This window comes from Podarcis vaucheri (assembly GCF_965113315.1).
Source record: "Podarcis vaucheri genome assembly, chromosome: 1".
NCBI lineage: Eukaryota > Metazoa > Chordata > Lepidosauria > Squamata > Lacertidae > Podarcis > Podarcis vaucheri.
In genome coordinates, this window is record NC_138759.1 from 85,673,337 (window position 1) to 85,695,538 (window position 22,202).

General features: G+C 41.2%; 4 protein-coding genes across 4 annotated transcripts; 2 read left to right on the forward strand and 2 right to left on the reverse strand.

Moving 5' to 3' along the window:
• Positions 1-2,917: 2,917 nt before the first annotated feature.
• On the forward strand, positions 2,918-3,940 carry LOC309517269 (olfactory receptor 5G9-like; the record flags this gene model as incomplete). Its single annotated transcript, XM_082196412.1, has 1 exon — positions 2,918-3,940. The coding sequence occupies one exon, from the start codon at positions 2,918-2,920 to the stop codon at positions 3,938-3,940; it is 1,023 nt and encodes a 340-aa protein (XP_082052538.1).
• Positions 3,941-7,015: 3,075 nt separating this feature from the next.
• On the forward strand, positions 7,016-7,960 carry LOC309526365 (olfactory receptor 5AP2-like; the record flags this gene model as incomplete). Its single annotated transcript, XM_082212338.1, has 1 exon — positions 7,016-7,960. The coding sequence occupies one exon, from the start codon at positions 7,016-7,018 to the stop codon at positions 7,958-7,960; it is 945 nt and encodes a 314-aa protein (XP_082068464.1).
• A 3,435-nt stretch (positions 7,961-11,395) lies between these two features.
• On the reverse strand, positions 11,396-12,402 carry LOC309526429 (olfactory receptor 5V1-like; the record flags this gene model as incomplete). The annotated part of the gene is made up of 1 exon (XM_082212520.1): positions 11,396-12,402. One exon carries the CDS (start codon positions 12,400-12,402, stop codon positions 11,467-11,469), a length of 936 nt encoding a protein of 311 aa, XP_082068646.1. The 3' UTR covers positions 11,396-11,466.
• A 7,679-nt stretch (positions 12,403-20,081) lies between these two features.
• LOC309526436 (olfactory receptor 5V1-like) lies at positions 20,082-21,017 on the reverse strand (the record flags this gene model as incomplete). The annotated part of the gene is made up of 1 exon (XM_082212533.1): positions 20,082-21,017. The coding sequence occupies one exon, from the start codon at positions 21,015-21,017 to the stop codon at positions 20,082-20,084; it is 936 nt and encodes a 311-aa protein (XP_082068659.1).
• Positions 21,018-22,202: the final 1,185 nt, after the last annotated feature.

The following is a 22,202-nucleotide window of genomic DNA, read 5'->3' on the forward strand; positions in this document are numbered from 1 at the left end:
ACTGTTTGTCAGTGTAGGCCAAACTGACCTAGATGGATCAATGGTCTGAATCAGTATAAAGTAGTTAGAGATAGAGAGGAAATCTGTTTGAAACATATTTATCAATGGAATTTAGCACTTTTAACCATACTGGATTACTTCTTACATCAAGTATTCTCTTACAACCAAGCCACTGGTGCATTGTCACTTTAAACAAAATGCACAACTGATTATATTAAAAATTTTAAACAAAATTATAGAGGGGGGAGCATGTTATATGTATGAAAGAGTCAAGCCCAATGTGGTACTATATTTTAATTATTAATATGTAAGAGTTTTTATACAGTTACATGCTTTTTTTGTATGCATCTGTTTACGTGCTGGTTACTTTAGGGAACCTGGAGTGAATATGCATATAATACCCAAGAAATGTTCGTATTTTTAGTGGAACTGGGGGAAAGCAATACTTTCCTTCTTGACAAGAGCAAAGGAGCAAGACAAGAAAGAAAAACTCACGTGGATAACTTCAGCATCAAGTTGTTCAGAAGATTCCATTCCTAAAGGTAGTTTCCAGTGCTTCTGCTATACTATCTACTTCTGAGTAAACTTGCAGAAGGCCTGCCTTCAGACACAAGGCTCGTCCACACTTACCTCTGCTCCACATTTCTAAGGACAGGTTCTGGCTTTCTGGGTCTGTATCCCAGCTCTTTGTTTAATTTTTGGCCTGCCGCTTTCTCCTTGAAAAACTGTTTACCACTGAATTGGAGCAAACAGCAATCCACAGAAAACCCAAAATGTCATTGCTCTGATTCAGCGATAAAGATTGGGTTTTCCTGGGGAAAGTTACAGAAACAAAAACAAAAAGTGCTTGGACACAGACCAAGAAAGCTTGGACCTGTGCCTAGAAAGCATGGGGCAAAAGGTAAGCCCTAAATCTCACTATTTTCCATACTGAAAGAAGAGGAAGCAGTGAAGAGGTTAGTAGGATGGATTCTATAAAGTTCTCAGACATGTAATGTTTCCAAATTAATTTGATGGGGGCTGTTTTACAACCCCTTGCATGCATCTGCAGCGGAAAAGGCAAACTTTTAAAATTGTGTGCCTGCTTTTTTAATTGATCCTCAGATATCCTTGAGTGTTAAGGTGGTGTAGTGTAGTGGTTAAGTACAGTATGAAGAGCCAGTGTGGTGCAGTGGTTAAGAGCGGTAGATTCGTAATCTGTGGAATCGGGTTCATATCTCCGCTCCTCCACATGCAGCTGCTGGGTGACCTTGGGCTAGTCACACTTCTTGAAGTCTCTCAGCCCCACTCACATCACAGAGTGTTTGTTGTGGGGGAGGAAGGGAAAGGAGAATGCTAACCGCTTTGAGACTCCTTCGGGTAGTGATAAAGCGGGATATCAAATCCAAACTCTTCTTCTTCTTCTCTTAAGCTGCTATTGGGACAAAAATGGGATGGGAGGATTTTACTCATGTAACTTTAGGATAGGGAAAACTCTGTTATTGTTACATTAATTTCAAGTTGAAGCCTTTTTGTGTTTTGTTTTCTGGAACCTGTCCTGAAGCTTTATTGAATAGCATAATGAAAATCAGTATCAGTAAATGCCACTTGGGGGAGTTAAATAATAGGGAGGGTGGGGCAGGGTAACTTCAGTGATAACTGTGCCATTTAAAGAACACTGTCTTGTTCACCAATTTGACGGGTGCTAATTACCCTTCAGCATTCTTTCCTCCCTTTTCTTACGATCACAACCAGGGCAATTTAAAAGAAAAAGATTCTTATCCCACCCTAAGTCTAAGCTGAATTGGTGATTCAAAATATAGAACCAGAAGGTGGTGATTATTGTGCATTAGTCAGCACTGAATGTTTTGTGGTGGAGCATTGAGGCGAGGCTTCCTTCTTTATTTGAGTTTCCAGAAATAAAACAACATCATCCCAGAACTCTTCTTTACTTGATCCCCATCCCAGTACACACACACCCTCCCCATGTAAAATGTTCTTAGAAACCTTATCACTGCCAAGCAGTGGAAAAATGTTTTTTAAAAGGAGAAAAAGAGCCTGTAAGCCCTTGGGCAATGCCATAAAAGAAAAGAAAAAAACTAGGAATGAGCAGATCAGGATTAGAAAGGTCTGTAGACATGCAATCTAATCTGCATGTCTATGTTCCCATCCAGCCCATCAAATGTAGACCATGGAGTTTTGTCCAAAATTCTGGAACCAACCAAAATCCTCCCCCATCCTTACCTGTCACCCTGAAAATATTCTTCTACTCCACCTCCCATCAGCTATAGCCAGCATGACTTATGCTCAAGGATTATGACAGATGTAGTCCAAAAGCATCTCGTAGCCTCCATTCCTGCTCTCCATCTCTGCTTTATGTGATGCTAGTTCTCATGTGTAAAAAAAAAAAAAAATCTCTTCCACGAGGCTTATCACTACTAGCAAAATGGCCAAAACATACAAGCATGCATTACATACACCACCTTTCCATAGTTAAAACCATGCTCAATGTGGCTTACAACATTGGGGGGGGGGGAATCATGATTACAAACATAACAAAGTAGTATTGAACAGTAAATAAAACGTTTAAAAGTGCACAACTAAAATATGCAATTTCCACATAAATCATTAGAATATCAAAAATAAAAATACAAAAATTAATATGGATAACAGCAACAACCCCCCCCCAACCCCCACTAAACAATATCCCAGTCCAAGAGACTCCTCAGCAGCCTCAGCTTTTGTAACTGGGGTCAAACCAAACAAGGAGGCCAAGTATTTACTGCTTAGATACACATCCCTGGAACACAGTCAGAGCACTGACACAGCAACAAATTAGCATAACATGTAAATATTAGATAGGTTGGTATTATTCAGCTTTATTTACTTGCTTTCTTCAATTACCATCTTTGCTCTCCAGGTTCTTGATGCTGAAAAGATGGACAAGCAGAATAATCACAGCAGGGTGACAGAATTCATCTTGCTGGGATTCACTGATGACCCAAAGCTGCAGATTGCCCTCTTCTTGCTATTTCTAGCCATCTATGTTATCACTGTGGCTGGAAGCCTCAGCCTGATTGTCCTGATCAGGACTTACTCCCACCTGCACACTCCCATGTACTTCTTCCTCTGCCACTTATCATTCACAGACCTCTGCTATACCTCTGCTATAGCCCCCAAGATGCTGGTGAGCTACTTGGTGGGTGATAAAACCATCTCTTATGCTGGCTGTGCTGCTCAGCTGTGCTCATTTGCTGCCTTTGTGAGTACCGAGTGTTTCCTTTTGGCTGTGATGGCATTTGACCGCTACATGGCTATTTGTAACCCACTTCTGTACTCTGCTGTCATGTCCCAAAGAGTGTGCAGCTGCCTGGTTGTAGGATCGTATGCAGCTGGTTTTGCCAACTCAGCCCTGCAGACAGTATGTATATTCAGATTATCCTACTGTGGACACAACATCATCAAACATTTCTTCTGCGATATCCCTAAACTTCTGAAGCTTTCCTGCTCTGAAACCTTCCTTTCAGAGTCTCTGTCAGTCTTTGCATCTGGAGCAGTTGCTATGACCTCTCTTTCAGCCATTATTATCTCCTACTTCTGCATTTTATCTGCCATCCTGAAAATACACTCTATCAAGGGCAGACACAAGGCCTTCTCCACTTGTGCTTCTCACTTGACCTCAGTGGCTCTGCTTTATGGAACGGGGACCTTTATGTATATACATCCCAACTTGAAATCGGGACTAGATGGTAATATGGTGGTTTCTGTAGTCTACACATTAGTGATACCCATGCTCAACCCCCTAATCTATAGTTTGAGAAACAAAGAGGTGAAAGAGGCCATCAGAAAAGCCACAACAAAAACGAAAGAATATCCCCCTTCCAAAAGCATTGAGGGAAATGATGGCAACCAATGTTGCACCACAAGACCGAACAACTTAAACCAAGGTAAGATTACATAGGGAGATGCATTACACTGTACCAGACCATTGGTTCAACTTGCTCGCTATTCTCGACTTTAACTGGTGATAGCTCTCCAGGGTTCAGACATAGCTCTCCCTGCCCTACCTGGAGACACTGAACCTGGGACCTTCTGCATGCAAAGCAGATCCTCTACCACTAACTAATAATAATAATAATAATAATAATAATAATAATAATAATAATAATAATTTTATTTATACCCCAGCCCCAGCCACTCTGGGCGGCTTCCAACACACATAAAAATCAAAATCAAAATCAAACATTAATAGATTCAGGTAGGTAGCTGTGTTGGTCTGACACAGTCGAAATATATAAAAAAATAAAAAATTGCCCAGTAGCACCTTAGAGACCAACTAAGTTTGTTCTTGGTATCAGTTTTCGTGTGCATGCACACTTCTTCAGATATATGTATATGATATATGTATCTGAATATGTATCTGAAGAAGTGTGCATGCACATGAAAGCTTATACCAAGAACAAAATTATTTGGTCTCTAAGGAGCTATTGGACAATTTTTTATTTTTATATATATTCAAACATTAATAGTAACAATCTGATCCAATATAAAAAGTCGCAGTAACTTTAAAATAAACCATTTTCAATAATCCAGTAGAATTACAGTTCTTCCCTCAACTACATAGTTTTGTTACATGAACAAAGAAAGTTAGACCCCGTAACTTAGTCTGACCCCATCTGGGATGCTAGTATCTTTATGCATATCTTCTCAATAATGATGACCTTATCCTTAAACTGAGTTACAATGAATCAGCTATGACCACATTCTACAACGTGATAATCACTTCAAGGAAGTCAGAGCATTTCTGTGTCACAGTGTTATTTCATTGTGATTCCTTGCATCGACATTGTTGCTCAAGATCCTATCCATTCTCTTTCACTAAGCTACTGAACATTTCTCAATATGTCACATTCTTTTTTCAGACACAACACCCAACTTTCCTTTGTTTTCAGAGGGAACTGTGGGTCACGGGGCCTCAGCATGCAATTCCACAAGACCTCACCAGAAGCTGCCACAGTTACACAACTGTGGCAATGGCAGGATGGGCAAAGTGTCCGCATGGGTGCTGCCTCATGGGATTCTTCAGCCCACCTTATGGGCAGACCAGCCCTAGCCATTGGTCATACTGGGTGGGGCTGATGGGAACTGGAGTGCAAAAACAGCTGGCAGGGCGCAGGTTCTCCATCCCTGCCATAAATGAAACAGGTGTCAAGGTTCTGAGACATACATTCATGTGTAACATATCGTTCGATCCAAATATAAGGTAAGAGAATATAATAAACTGGAAACCCCAAGGGAGTAGAGAAAAGTAAACAATGGTGCCCTGTGCATTCATTTTAATTGCTGTGTGCCTTTAATTGAGTTCAAGGCATAAAGTACTCAAGAGATTATCTAAAGCAGATATTATAAATACCCCATTCTATTAATTCTACCCTACCTGGTTTTTCTGCTGTAACTTGCATTACTTAGATCAGGTGGGTCTTGGGTAATAACTTTGTGACAGCCCGTGATTAGGAATTAAAGGTTCCTGCTGTTCTTCTCTGTCATTGACAGTAATTAACTCTGTGTTTACTCCCATCTTTTGCAAATTATGAAAAATATTTCAACAGAAGTAGTATGTCTGTTTGGTGATCTGGATATATGAGGAGCTTTTGTATGGGGTAAATGTACACAGTTGGAGTAATTTAACAATAGTATTAATACTGGGGTGATATATTATGTAGTTTTGCATTTCAAAGTTCTAGAACCTAAGCTGGAGTAAGATCCATGGTACACAATGTATTTACCATGCGTGTGTTTCCAGGACCATGGGAAGGTGAGTTGGCCTTTTCTCTGGGCACTATTTTCTCCAACCTGCTTGTATTTACCCCAAAGATGCCATTTGATATTATCCACTGATATTATCCACATTTTCCATGAAAAATAAAAAGTTTATTGCAGATCCACTCACAGCACCCCCCACCCTCATGGACAAAGACATTGATCAATGATACTTGGAACAAACTTGACACGACAACCTTCTGGGATTGGAAAGGCAGCCACACCTTTATTGACTACAGATATAGGTAGACTTTGGCTCAGGCATTGGATCGATTATCAACCTCTGGGTGGAAGGCTGAAGTTTGAAGGGGCTTTTAATATGTTTGCAGCTTATTTCTCACAGCAAATGAGAAAATTCATAGAGATATTTCCCTTCGAAGTCTGTAAGACTCAGTATTCACAACAGTTTGCAGCTTAAAGAAATTCAGGTGGTCCAAATTGCATTGCAGTCTTTTTATAGTAATAGCTTTATAATCAATTAATAAAGCACCATGCACACTCAAAACCCAGCTTTTTTTAAAGAAAAAAGCAGGCTTCCAAAACATCTGAGCAAGAAAAGGATAAGCAAAAGAAAGGGGATTAAAGAAAAGGGAGATGATGCAAGACCTATCAGCCCAAATTGTAAAGTATCGTTTAATGAAGGGAGGATAGTAAAAATGAAATGAAAGTAGGTGAAAATAAAATTAGAAATGGGAGAGGGTTTTTTCACTGTCACTAGATCAAATGTATTTTTCCAGAATTAGAATATGCACAACAGCTTGATTATTGATCCACATTTGTCATGATTATGACAACATTGAAAAAGTCCCACCATCACCTTCAGAGTAACAGTTCTATGTAGAACTCTTCTGCAGCTCTGCCGTAATAAGAATGATAATGCAAAGTGGAATCAGACTCCCTCCCAGCTCACACTGCTTCTAATGTTATCCTTCTAACTAGAGATTTTAAAAGAGTACTTTTCCCATTTAGAGTTGCTGAAAAGCAAGCACATATATCAACTCTTTGATCCATTGCACAGTGACAACAGAAATTAAGCTATGATGTCCATTTCACATCCTTTTCTATCCTGTATGTTTGAAATGTACTTTTGAATTTGGAAGCTGGTTAGCTCCAGTTGATCAAATTTGCAATTCGTGCTGCAAATAAATCTTCAAGTCTAGCTATTTTCTTCCTTCCATTTTTACCTCTCCCTGGCAGGTGGAAAGACCTAGAATAAATGACTGCAAAAAATCAAACCCAAGTGACTGTGTTCATATTCTCAGGATTCACAGATCATCCAGAATTGCAAGCTATCCTCTTTATCACATTCCTGGTGATTTACACCATCACTCTGGGTGCAAATCTAGGGATGATCATCTTGATCAGGATGGATCAACAGCTACAAACCCCAATGTACTTCTTTCTCAGTCACTTGGCTTTCCTGGATGCCAGCTACTCTTCAGCAGTTACTCCAAAAGCCATATGGGACCTTTTAGCTGAAAGGAAAACCATTTCCTTTGCTGGGTGTGCAGCACAGTTTTACATGTTTGATGGTCTAGTGATGACTGAATTCTTCCTACTGTCTGTGATGGCATATGATCGCTATGTGGCCATCTGCAACCCATTGCTTTATTATCTAGTTATGTCTAAGAAGTTCTGCACTGCGGCAGTGGCCGCTGTATATATCTATGGCTTTGCGAGTTCAGTGGTTCAAACAGCCTTGACTTTTCAGATGTCCTTCTGCAGATCAAATGTGATCAATCATTTCTACTGCAATGACCCACCGCTTCTCGCTTTGTCCTGCTCTGACACTCGGCCGAAGGAAATCCAGCTTTTAGCTCTATCTGCTATCAACTTATGCAGTTCCCTCTCGGCAATCATCGTCTCCTATGTCTACATTCTGACTGCCATCTTTGGGAAACACTCTGCAGGTGGGAGTCAAAGAGGCTTCTCCACATGCGCCTCACACATGACAGCTGTGATCATTTTCTATGGCACCCTCTTCTTCATGTATCTTCAACCCAGCTCGGCTCATTCTCTGAACTATGACAAAATGGTGTCAGTTTTTTATGCTGTTGTTATCCCTATGCTGAACCCTCTGATCTACAGCTTGAGGAACAAAGAAGTGAAGGGGGCCTTGAAGAGAGTGATGGGAAGAAATTGTTTTTATAGTATGGTTTAAATAAAGTGCAACCCTGGTCCTGTGTTTAAAAAATAGTAGTATTACAGTTGACCAACTCTACAATTTTATGATTCTGTGACCCTGAGATAAATGCTACACTAATAACCATTTTGGAGCTGTGTTTAGTGATAAAGACCTGGGGTGCCCTCCAGATCCCATCAACCAATGCTCAGGGGTGATATAAACCACAACTTTGAGAGGGCACCATGTTGGCTTCCCTTGGAAGGGAATTGTCAAGGCTACGGGAAAGCTATTTCTCCCCCAGTTGCAGCAAGAGCAGGGGAAACAAGGTAAAGTCCTTTTTAATGAGTTTTATTCAATACTAATAGCAAGAGACAAAAGAATGCAACAAGTCTTAACAATGCCATTGCTCCAAACTGGGCTCCTCCTCCCTCCTTTCTAGCAATAGCACCTTCCCTTACAGTGGCCACTTGTGGCCAAATGTCTCTGATTCTGTTGTTCTTGCACTCTTAATGAATGACACATTCTGGGAAAAGGATGACCATCTGTACAACCTCCACCACCACAAGTGGTTATCCATCTATTGGATTTTCTGGTGAAAGGCAGCTGTCACCTTTGGAGTGGCAGGATGGCCAGCCAACTGGTCATTCAAGCCCCTATAGGATGTACCTTGGATAGAGATGAGCAAATCTGCCAATTTAAGTTTCTCATATTTCCAGTTGTCCACATTCCTACATCAGTTTGTATTTTTTAAAGTCCTCATGAAAATTCTGCAGCATTCTAGTTTGAATTTCCCCATATCTGATTTACACAAATTTGAAAATCAATTTTCTCTCATGGATTTTTGTATGATGTTTTCAGTAATGATGCATTTGTAGGCATACTTTCCCCTAATCTATGCATTTTTGTACACATCACATAACTGCACTGCAAAATTCAGAGAAATGCAAATTTCGAGACATCAGTGTGTTTCAATGTTTCAGAAAGTGCAAATTAGATGGGGTCGCCTTTGAATGCAAACTGAATTGTATTTCTCCCCCATCACTAGTCATGGAGATGACTTCTCCCCTCTGTTTACTAGCCATGGGTGTTCCATAGGATGCTCCACATACTGTCCTGATCTGCTCAAATTTCCTGCTGGACAAGAGGGCTTCAGGTGCCAAACCACTGAAGTCAGTAATGTCTGTCACATCCTTTTCTACTCATATTACACCTGCATTCACTGATGCTTCAGAGTACACAATGACTATCTGTTCTAAAAGTGTTTAAGTTGGAGTCAAAACTCTTTGACTATGGGTCTTGTGTAAAATGGGGTTTACTAGCCCTCCTTTCCCATTCTTCCCTTCCTAAGCAAAAACAGCATAATCATGGTCAGATTATAATGGTACAATTTAAGTCATTGCACTAGGGCCCATGCCTATCTGAGGGCTAATACTCTGACCTTTATTTTTTATTTATTTAAAAAGTAGCCCATTCCCACCTTTCAATGTTTTTAGCCAATGAGTGTCCCAATCAAGGGACATAATAGTCCCCCTCTGCTCTGCCTTGGTCAAACCACACCTGGGATACTGTGTCCAGTTCTGGGCAGCACAATTTAAGAAGGATATTGACAAACTGGAATATGTGTAAAGGAGGGCGACCACAATGATCAAGGGTCTGCAAACCAAGCATTTGGAGGAACAGTTGAGGGAATTGGGTATGTTTAGCCTTGTAAAGAGGAGGCTGAGAGGAGATATGATATCCATCTTTAAATATTTAAAGGGCTGTCACGTGGTAGATGGAGCAATCTTGTTTTATCCTAACAAGGGCTCTCTCTCCTCTCTCTCTCCCCCCCCCCAACCCTTACGCACTCCTCAGAGATGAAGTGGGGGTCTGGTAGGGAACATAGTTATTAGTCCCTCCCCCTCCAGAAAAAAAGAATAAACAACAAAAGTGCTGGACAATTCTCTGAGAAAGCAAAATACACACACTGAGGCAAGCAAGGGGAGAACAACAGAACAACAATAAATTATCCAAATTAGTAGCTAAAAGGTTAAAAGGGAAACAGTCTCATTTTAAAAATGAGTACAGTAATCCCATAATTTATGTGCATTTAACTTGTCCACATTCAGTTTTATGTGTGTGGCAATTTTTAAAAATAAAAAGGGGAAGGAAGGCAGATGGGATTCCAAGAAAAAATGCCTTTGGCAATCCTTCCTGCCATTGAACACAATGGGGTTTGACTATACACAATTTTGGCTTTAGGCAACATCCCTGGAGCGTAACCCCTGTGTAAATTGTGGACTTACACAGTACGTTTCCGAGCACAATTCAGAGTTTTGGTGTTGACCTTTAAAGCCCTAAATGGCCTCGGCCCAGTATACCCGAAGGACCTTCTCCACCTCCATCATTCTGCTCCAGCGCCGAGGGCCTTCTGATGGTTCCCTCATTGCGAGAAGCAAAGCTACAGGGAACCAGGCAGAGGGCCTTCTTGGTAGAGGTGCCCGCCCTGTGGAATGCCCTCCCATCAGTTGTCAAAGAAATAAACAACTACCTGACATTCAGAAGACATCTGAAGGCAGCCCTGTTCAGGGCTGTGTGTGATATTTTAATGTATTTTTAATCTTTGTTGGAAGCCGCCCAGAGTGGCTGGGGAAACCCAGCCAGATGGGCAGGGTACAAATAATAAATTATTATTATTATTATTATTATTATTATTATTATTATTATACATGACAGGTGGTGCCATTTAAAACAGCAAGAGACCATTGCTGCATTCCCTAGGGCTGCAGGGGGGTGAGTTTTCACATTTTCCTTCTAAAATAATAAAACAAGCAGAACTGGCCTATTTCCAATGGAGTGGAATTACACAGTTGAGACAAAGTGTGTGAAGAGGCCTGGGCAGGCTCTGTATTTATCCCCCCAGTGCAGTTTGCCCCTCCCCCAGGGAGGTCCTGCACAGCAGCCCGCTTGTGATTGGCCAATTTTCAGGCAGGCTATGATCTGACTAGGTCCTGCACCCAGCACTGCCACAGGATTATGCAGGGGAGATGGTGCCAGGCCGCAACACCACCTGCCCAATAGGGAGCACGAGGACTTGTCAAGTGTCAGGCCGGCTTAAAACCTTATAGCCACTTAAAATAAAAGAAAGAGAGGTTAACTTCTTTTGCTTTGTCCCTGCTTACTGCTACAGCCGTGGAGGGAATGTGGACCACCATACAAAAGTGATTTTCTCACCAGTGGCGTAGCGTGGGTTGTCAGCACCCGGGGCAAGGCAAGTAATTTGCGTCCCCTAACCCATGGATCTGCGCCCCCTAACCCTAACCCCCAGATGTTGCGCCCGGTGCGGCCGGGCCCCCCTGCACCCCCCACGCTACGCCACTGTTTCTCACTTTGTGCAGGACAAATGAAAAGGAAAGAGGGAGGAGACCATGTGGCCTTCTCCCTTAAAAACAGACCTGTGTGCAGTGTTGGGGATTTGGGCCAAGTCTGAGAGATACTTCCGAATGGGCTAAACAACACACTTTGATAGTACTGAGGAACAGGAAAAAATGAACCGAGCCCATTCACGGAAATCTTTTCAAGCCGAGTGCTTTGACCAGAGCCCTCTTAACTTGCTTATTTCTCAGGCTGTAGATCAAAGGGTTTAGCAGGGGAGTAACAACCACATACAACATAGAAACAATTCTGTCCTGTTTGGGCGAATAGCTGGAGGTGGGGCGTACATAGGTGCCCATGGTCGCCCCATAGAACAGGAAAACTACAGTCAAGTGGGAACCGCAGGTAGAAAAGGCTTTGCTCCTTCCCTCAGCAGACTGCATGCGCAATATAGCAGAAATGATATAGACATAAGAGATCAGAGTGACCAGGAAAGCACCAGCTCCTAAAATACCAGGCACAACAAGAAGGACCAGTTCAAAGATGTAGGTAGAGGAGCAAGAAATCGCAACCAGTGGGGGAATATCACAGTAATACTGGTTAACTTTGCTGGGCACACAGAAAGTTAATGTAAAGGTCAGCGAGGTAAGAACCAAGGCATGGATAAAGCTAGCTAGCCAGGTCCCAGCAGCCAGCTGCATACACAACCGTGTGCTCATTATGTTTGTGTAGTGCAAGGGACTGCAGATAGCCACATAGCGGTCATATGCCATCACTGCTAGCAAGAAAACTTCAGTGCCCACAAAATCAATCAGAAGGAAGAGTTGTAATACACAGCCAGCAAATGATATTGTTTTGTCCTCTGACATGAAGACCTGGAGCATCTTGGGCACAGTGACAGTTGGGGAAAGAATATCCAGGAAAGATAAATTGCTGAGGAAGAAGTACATGGGGGTCTGGAGCTGGACTTCTGCTGCTATTGCCAAGATAATTGCCCCATTCCCTGCAAGAGTGATCAAGTAGATCAACAGAAACACTAGAAAGAGGGAAATCCGCACTTCCGGAACATCAGAAAGCTCGATCAGGTAAAATTCTTTTGTTTCTGTGATGTTGTCTTTCTCCATCTTCCTGCCAATCAAATTAATCAATTGGAATATCTAAAATACACACAGAGAGAAAGTAGATTTGTTAAAGGTGTTGGAAGACAAAGAGCAGGGATCATTCAATTTGTAACCCAAGGGTTAATTCTATCATTAGTAAGACAGCCAACCAAGAGAAGAGATGTAGGTGCTTTCTTGCAATGAATCAGAATGCTGTGATCGTTACTGAGTTCTGATTTGCTGTGCTGTTCTGAATGAGTTTCCCCCCTGTGTAGTTGTGTGTCTCCTTGGCATGTACTAGGCCTGAATGAAGAGACCTTTGCTTATTTCTCCTCATATTATATACTGCTCTTGTTCAGTTTACTAAGTGAAGTATTCTCAGTTTCTCTTCTTTCCAGATACTACTTCTGTTACTCAAGTGACTCTGCTAACAATAAGTAGGTCTATATCTTCCTATATACAAAAAAGCAACACTGTCGTCATGCTGTGATTCACATGGTGGCCACACCAACTCCTGCATGATGACACAATGACAGGTAGGTGAGTGAGTGAGTGAGTGAGTGAGCGAGCAGCAAGGTGGTCCAAGTGAGCTTCTTAAATGAGGATGAGAGGCACTGTCTGTAAAATGTGACTTCAGCAAGGTTTAATGGAGAGGGGAGGCTTCAACAGTTTGGCAAATAGCCCTGAAGCAGCTACCTCCTCTGTTAAACCTTGATGCTTTAAAGGTGGAAACCATACTCTCTGAAACACCTCCAACCAGCCCTCCTTTAAAAGGGGTTAGGCCAGGTGTGAAGGTAGGAGTTTGCAAAGGGGTTAGCGGGCTTGGTGAGCAGGAGTGTATAACTGATAGACCATTTGACTTTTAATCACATAGAACTTGTATCCCTGCCAAAAACACGGCTACCAAGCAGGCCAAGAGGAACTGGCAGCTGAGTGGAAGAGAGTTGCCAAAATATCAAAACAGATTCCATTGAACATTGTTTGAAACAAGGTCATATTTACTTTTCACTGTGAAATGATTTGCCATCTTGGCTGTCTCTTAGTGCAGACCCAGTTCATCATCCCTGAGCTTCCACAGCCACCAGCCACCATGAAGCACCACTGGCAGTGTTGATATTCCTTTTTACTCTCCTTTCAGAGGGATATTTTTTAAAAAGAAATTTCTCTCTCATTTATTCCATTTGGGAAAAGTACAAACACTAACTTCAAGGAAGGTGTTGGTTGCAGAGCATTGGATGCAGGGGATCTGAAACCACCCCTTGCCCACCCCCAGTAAAACCCCAGAAGGCCCCATCTCTTCCCTCACCACTTTCAGAGCACCAACAGCAGGCACAGAAGCAATGGCTTCTGCAGACCCTCCAAGTGTCCCTATTTCCCAGAGACATTCCCAGATTTACAGAAGCCGTCCCAGTTTCTGATTGGATCCCAGAATGTCCTGCTTTTCCTTAGGATGTCCCTGTCTTCATTGGAGAAATGTTGGAGGGTATGGAGCTATGCAACCCCCGAGCCAAGGAGATAAATAGCTATACAACCTTTAGAATACAGTCCTGTATAGGGAAGTTTCTTAATGTTTAATGTTTTATTATGTTTTTATATATGTTGGAAGCTATCCAGTCAGATGGGCAGGACATTATTATTATTATTATTATTATTATTATTATTATTATTATTATTGCCCCTGTTTTCATCGGAGAAATGTTGGAGGGTATGCTTCTGAAGGGAGACCTCCCTGATCCCTCTCCACTGAAATATCTCTCTTTCTCTGATCATGCAGAGGAAGATCTGCACAATCCTATGGCAAAGGAATGCAGACTTGATGAAAATAATAGTTTAATAATATAAACTGTATCATATACTATGTAATGTAAATTATTCTGTTCAAAATTTTAGAGACCATTGGAATGATGGGTAATACATTAGTACCAAAGCCTGAAAGATATTCCTAAATTGCAGGTGTTTGGACAATATAACTATTGGGGACCTTTTCAACTCTACGATTGTATGATTCGAATATATATATTGCACCGCAATATATATATATATTTGTTGTTGTTTAGTCGTGTCCGACTCTTCGTGACCCCATAGACCAGAGCACGCCAGGCACTCCTGTCTTCCATTGCCTCCCGCAGTTTGGTCAAACTCATGCTGGTAGCTTCGAGAACACTATCCAACCATATATATATATATATATATATATATATATATATATATATATGCTTTCGTAGATTTTCACGGGTACAGGAATGCAGGTTTTGGTGTCTTCGGGTGTCTTCCCGTGTAAGAGTCGGGGTGTCTGTGCGAAACGAAACGTCGCACAGACACCCCGACTCTTACACGGGAAGACACCCGAAGACACCAAAACCTGCATATATATATATATATATATATATAGCGCCACATCTTGCTTTTAGCATTTAACAGCTATATTTATTAACTTTATCAAATATACTAGTTTGACCTGCAACACAATGTTGCAATGTCCAGCCATAGCATTCTACTCACTCCTTTCTATCTCCACCTTATCCCAAACAGCAAGTTAGCATTTCATGCTCACTGAGCAGGCTGTTTGATGGTTACCCACCTCCTAAAGCTTTTTGCCCTGAAGATGCTGCCCAGTTCTGCAAAATTCAAGGATTCCTACATCAGCTGATACAGTAGAGCCTCAGTTGTCGGACGTAATCCATTCCAGAAGACCGTTCAACTTCTGAAACGTTCGACAACCGAGGCTCAATGGGCTGCCAGCAATTTCCATTGAGAAATTTGAAAAACACGCAGTGGAAGCCATTCAACTTCTAAGGCATGTTTGAAAACAGAAGCATTTACTTCCAGGTTTTCGGCATTCAGGTTCCGAAACGTTCAGCTTCCGAGACACTCGAAAACTGAGGTTCCGCTGTATATGCCAAAGATACTATCATTTTTGGACTGCCATCACTAAACCTACAGTATACATTCTCACAAATAGATTTAAATCTTGGGTAATGACAACAATATATTCAAAGCTACTAACATTTACTAAACCTACCATATATCTATACATTCCCACCAACATTTCCATTATACAGATAGGGGACTTTTAATTACGAAATGGAAACTTGCCCAACATTATCAGCTGATGTCTCAGTCAGTTCTGATCTTTGATCTTTAGTACACTGAATGAATACAGTATGAATCCAATTTTTTTTAAAAAAAACACAGCACTACAGACCTAAAATGTTTGACTGCCTAAGATTGCCAGTATAATGAAATTCACCCACTTGCCTTTCTTGCTTTCCTTGTAATCTGAGGCACCACAGTAGGAGAGGGCAATGTGAAGAACTTATGTGGAGTCAAGAGAAAGGTACATCTTCTGAAGTATAATATAAGAAATATTGCCACTGCCATTTGGCGAAAGGGGAAAGCCTTCTCCCCCCTCCACTCCCGCTTTTGCCATGGGGAGAGCTGGCATTAAGGTGAAGTGTCTACATTGGGACAAGTGTCTCTGGGGCACCTTGCTGTTCCTGACTTGAAGTTGCAAGTGAGAAAACTTATTTAGCCCAAATGTGTTTTGAATCCTATGACCCTCATTCAGGGTAGCTGAGTTCTCCCAAAGTTATTGCAAATTCAAGAAGACTTAATTTAGTGATTCCATGATTCAAGGAAGGAAGGATGGAATAGTTTTTTGAGTAACATTGAGATTGTTTAGCGTTTTTAATATTATGATTTCAATTTCTAGTCTATTAATGATACCAGGACAGCTTACAACATAAAACATGAATTCCATTAAAACAAAAGCAAAACTTTTTATTGTTAAAACCTAATAAAATATTATATATATATATATATATATATATATATATATATATATATATATATATATATATAAAAACAAAAGCAAAACATTCACATACGAAATTACAACCTATATAGTACATCAGATGGAATACCAGCAATTTACAGCTAGTCACATCAAGTCAAGCCCCTACAGAAAACTGACAAAGTGGTCTGAAAAGTAGACACCTATGTCACCAGATGTACCTGGAGGCGGGGAGATATAAACATGGTGCTACCACAAGTTACTTGCTTCACATCTCAACATAAATATAAAGAGAGGTATTGGTTATCATCGTTAGAAGAATTAAAATGATAGGTACATGGAAAACAACCTTCCACTGAGCTATGCCACTGACTCGTCTTGTTCAGTAGTAGGTACACTGACTGGCAGCAGCTGCCCCTGGTTTCAGGCAGGATGTTTTCCAAATGCCTACTTGGAGGTGCCAGGGATTGAACCTGGGATCATGTGCAAGCAAAGCATGAGCTGCCAGGCAAAAATTTCCTCTATAACCTGGCCTTTGGTCTTTAACTATTGGTGGCCATTTAGAAGTGGGTGGTATGTTGTTAATGTATTTCTTTTTCCTCTTGGTTTTAATGTATCTATGTGAGAGGGTTCCTGTCTGTTTGTTTGGTTGCAAGTTGCTAACAGATTTTATAAATAACAACAACAACGACTTCACTTTTAAAATATACCTAGTTGTTCATAGTTTTTCCAAGAGCAATGTCTTGTGGTTCGAGGACCCGACCCCCGCGAAGTGAAATGAAGACACAAGGACACGTGATATAAGGTTGGTGGGCTAGAAAAGGCCACAACTTTATTGATTACAGCAATGAAAAGGTATTGGCTTAGGCATTGGATCACGAAACAAGTGGGTTTATTCACCAGGGGTTCATCACCTGTTGATGCTAATCCAACTATAGGCTCACCCCAGATGTCACCGAGGGTTGTGCCATGGCCTCCCGCCAAGCAGGCATCGGACAGAATACACGACCGCCAGATTCCTTTAACGGAATACCCCTAAAAATTGAAGGCATAGGCGATGGCCACACCTAGCACTTTGACACACCACAACACATTATTCCAATGCCTAACCTACCCACCAATACCATAAAAGTTGTGACGATTGCTACGAGGTAGGCGAAAAAACCAAAAAGCCTAATTACAGATGGAAAAACTCCTACCAGGCCCCCCGGGGAACCAGGGCAACCAACCTAAGGTCCATAGCAAGGCCAATGACCTAAGTCCTAACTAAAAGTGAGTGGAGGGTGGGTGACTCGCAACGGGACGACGATGAGGAATGAGGCCCGGGAGTGGCTGGCGCTGCAGCAAAAGGCTGCTGAACACGCCCCCTCCACGGCACCTGGTTGGGTGGCCACCGGGGGGGCGTGAGCACCAGCCAGGTGAGCTGGAGGCAGGGGGCAACTCCCCCTGCTAGGAGCGGTGCTCGGGCTCCCGCCCACAACCACTCCCCTCTCTTTCAAGGAGGAGAGTCTTTCCCATTCTTTTTGTGTGGGAGAAGATGGAGCTGTTTAAATATACTTTTATAACTCTGTTAGGATACACATTTTACAGAGAAACATAAGCAAGAGAGATACCGCCTCAAGGAACATACAATCTAGAGGCAGATGGGTTGTGGGACAGGGGCTACAATAGCAGAAGGGATTTGATAAAGTGAGAGTAAAAGAGAAACAAAGGAAGAAATGGAGCAAATGCTTTTTATGCATGTTTACACTGCAACCCTCAGGGGTAACTCCCACTGTGTCTCAGGCAAGGCTGCTACAGTTAGTGTGGACAGGTTGAGGCTCCTGAATCCAAAAATTCTTGTTGCAAGGAGCTTTGTACTCACACATAGTAGGGCCTGTTGTTGTTGTTGTTGCTGCTGCTGTTACCCCAGATGTAATGTTGTGCACTAGTGTGAACCCACAAATGCACAATTAACCCACTCAAACTTCTATGCAAACAAATCAGAGCAGCAAAAACAGTCATGGTGTCAAAACTTTACCCTATATCAAAACAAAAGGCCATGTATTCTTCTCTTTAAAAGATGTCCTGTGGAAACGGAGGAGGATATCAACCAGATTTTATTTCCTTTTAATCAATCAGTCAAATATTAGTCAAGAATGTGATTAGAAGCCAAACATATGAGAGTATTGAAGGACAGAAAAAAGAGAATTTAGCCACTTCATGAAAATGTTTGGAGGTGAAATGCTTTGACCAATGCCCTCTTAACATCCTTATTCCTCAGACTGTAGATCATAGGGTTTAGCATGGGAATAACAACCCCATACAACATAGAAACAATTCTGTCCCGTTGGGTGAATAGCTGTAGGTGGGGCAAACATAGGTGGCAATGGTGGTCCCAAAGAAAATGAACACTACAGTCCCGTGGGAACCACAGGTAGAAAAGGCTTTGCGCCTTCCCTCAGCAGACTGCATGCGCAAGATAGTAGAGATGATATAGATATAAGAAATCAGTGTAACCAAGAAAGCACCACCTCCTAAAATGACAGCCACAAGTTTGCCACATGCATATCCCAAAGGATAAGTAACCAGAGGTGCTCGTAAGTAGAGGTACCACTGTATTGTACTTCACCAGATCTTAACCTATTACAGTATTTGTAAGAATGGACTCCAAATATCATTAAATTTGTCCATGGCAAGTCTGCGTTTATATGCAAGTTGTTCATATACTGTGAGTTTGTGGAAGTCTTCAATCCAACCATAGAAGGGAGCCACATTTTTATTTTTCCAATTAATCAGTCTTTTTGCTGTGGTAAGGGCACAAAGAGTCCACTCATATTGTCCCTTTGTGAGGTTCCATGTGCTGTGTATATAATTCAAAAGGATATTTTGCTCTGTAAATGTAAGGTTTTCCATACAGTTCTGATAGTTTCAGTTACCTTCTGCCAAAAATATTTCAATATAGGACAATGAAAAAACATGTTTTATTTAATGTTGTCTATGCAAATACAAAATTAGTATTGTTTAAACGGTTGAACCAAAAAGGTTATTTCCTATTAACATGAACTCCAATTTGGACCAGGTTATAGTATATCCACAGATATTGCCAAAAACATCTATGGTTTGCAGTAATATTGGAACAGAACTGTGAGGTTTTGTGATGAACAGAATAATATCATCTGCAAACATTATCAATTTGCATTAAGAAGATTGAGTTGTTTAGGTATACTTTTATAACTCTATTAGGATACATGACACTTTTCAGAGAAACATGAGCAAGAGGGTTGCTGAGTCAAGGAGCATACAGTCTAGATGCAGATGAGTTACAGCATAGGGGCTACAGTGCCAGGGGGAATTACATATAGTGAGAGTAAAAGATAAACAAAGGAAGAATTGGAGCAAATATCTTTTATAAAATGTTTACATTCAGAAGTAACTCCCACTGCATTCAGGTGGACTTACTCTCAGGCACTACGTGAAGACAGGTTGAAGCTCCTGATTCCAGAATTCCTTGATGTAAGGAGTTTGAACCATCGGTACTCACAAATATTAAGGCCTGTTGTTGTTGCTGCTGCTGCAGTTACTCCAGGTGTAAGACTGTGAACTAGTGTGAACCCACAAATGTACAACTAACTCCATGGAATCTTCAATGAAAACTAATTTGAACACCAAAAACAGTCATGGCTTTAGACTTATAATCTTTATGAAAACAACAGTTTAAATACCCAGGATAAACCCTTTTAAAGGCTGTGTATTCTACTCTCATAAAATATGTCCTGTGGAAACTGAGAAAAATATGGACCAGGGCTGATATCAAGACTTAATTTGCTTCCCCTCTCAAAGGATCAATCAAGTATTAGTCAAGAATGTGCTCAGAAGTCCAACATATTCTGAGAGCAATGAAGGACAGGAAAGACAGAACCTAACCATTTCATGAAAATATTTTAAGGCTGAGGGCTTTGACCAAGGCTCTCTTAACGTCTTTGTTCCTCAGGCTGTAGATCATAGGGTTTAGCATAGGAGTAACAATCCCATACAACATGGAAATAATTCTGTCCTGTTTGGGCGAATAGCTGGAGGTGGGGCGAACATAGGTGGCAATGGTGGTCCCATAAAACAGGAAAACTACAGTCAAGTGGGAACCACAGGTAGAAAAGGCTTTGCGCCTTCCCTCAGCGGACTGCATGCGCAAGATAGTAGAGATTATATAGACATAAGATATCAGAGTGACCAGGAATGCACCACCTCCTAAAATGCCACCCACAAGGAGAGCAGCCAGTTCAGGGAGGTAGGTAGAGGAGCAAGAGGGAGCCATTAGTGGTGGGATATCACAGTAATATTGGTGAATTTTATAGGGCTCACAGAAGGATAATGTAGAGGTCAATGAAGTATGAATCATGGAACTGATGAAGCCGGTTAGCCAGGTCCCTGCAGCCAGTTGAACACACCGCCATTTTGTCATGATGTTTGTGTAGTGCAAGGGACTGCAGATAGCCACGTAGCGGTCATACGCCATCACTGAGAGTAATAAAATTTCAGTGCCCACAGCATCAATCAGAAAGAAGAGTTGTAATACACAGCCAACAAATGATATTGACTTGTCCTCTGACATAAAGACCTGGAGCATCTTGGGCACAGTGACAGTTGGACAAAGGACATCCAGGAAAGACAGGTTGCTGATGAAGAAGTACATGGGAGTCTGGAGGTGAACATCCGTCGCTATTGCCATGAGGATTGATCCATTCCCGGCCAGAGTGATCAAGTAAATCAGCAGAATTGCTACAAAGAGAAAGATTCGCACTTCTGGGAGATCAGACAGCTCTGTGAAGTAAAAATCTCTTGTTTTTGTGATATTGGTTTTCTCCATTGCCACTCAAATTGCATATCTAAAGCACGGAGAAAACAAAAGCAGATTTGTTACAAGAGCAAGAGCAGGGATCATTCAGTTTGTAATCTAAGGGTAGTTCTGTTATTAAAAAGAGAGCCAGTCAGGAAGCATGGTGCCAACGCCCCAAGTCAAGGGGATCGTAGGCACCTCGGTCCCCTTGGTATCAGTTTTAAGGGGGCCAGGCTCCCTCAATTTTCAGACATTTGTTGTCTTTCTTAAAACTACAAGTTTGACCTGCAACATAATGTTGCAATGTCCACCCGCAGTGTTTTATTCACTCCTTTCCACAGTGAGACAGCATTGCATGGCATGCTGAGTTTGATAGTTTCCCTCCACCTAAAACATCCCACCTAAATATGTTGTCCTCTTCTGCAAATGTCAGGGTTTCCTACATCAGATTATACCTTTTCCTGGTGTGCATGGTACCCTTTGGGCTACATCAAGATAGCATGAATTTGCTATTAAAATATATTAATCCAGTCAATCTCCATTTGTTTTCTAATGTTAAACTTTATAGAACCAGATACAAATTATTCCAGCTTTTTCATCAGCTATTTTCAACTGACAAAATAAGATTTTTCAAAATATTTTTCATTTAAAAATGTCATTAATTTTTCATTAAAATGCATGATGAAAGAGGAAAATCCCAATATCAATAAAACAGGTATAGTATCATCTAACAACACTACCCTCCAAAATTTCACTTCCTCTTAATACCAGACCTTTTTAGGGTAAGAGAGTTATTTGAGAAATCTGTCAATGTTTAATAGAAATAAATAGGTTGGAAATTTGCATAATGATACCAGTGTATTGCAGACATACAATAATTGTTATAAACAGTAACTGAACCTACCTTATACATTCCCACAACTGAATTTTAAATCAGTGGAATGGGTTTTAATACAGAGTTGAAAACTAAATGGATTTAAAAATTAAGTCATCACAACAATGTATATTGTGAAGATGATATAGAATTTCTACTGCAAAACCGAAAGCTACAGTATAAAGTCCCTTTTTACTGATAAGGGATTCAAGATTGTGACATGGAAATTTGCCCATCACCCACTGATATCATGAGATCTGATGTCTGATCTTCAGCTCATTGAATGAATAGAGTATGCCTATCACTAAAAAATAGCACTATCTACCTAAAATGTTTGACTG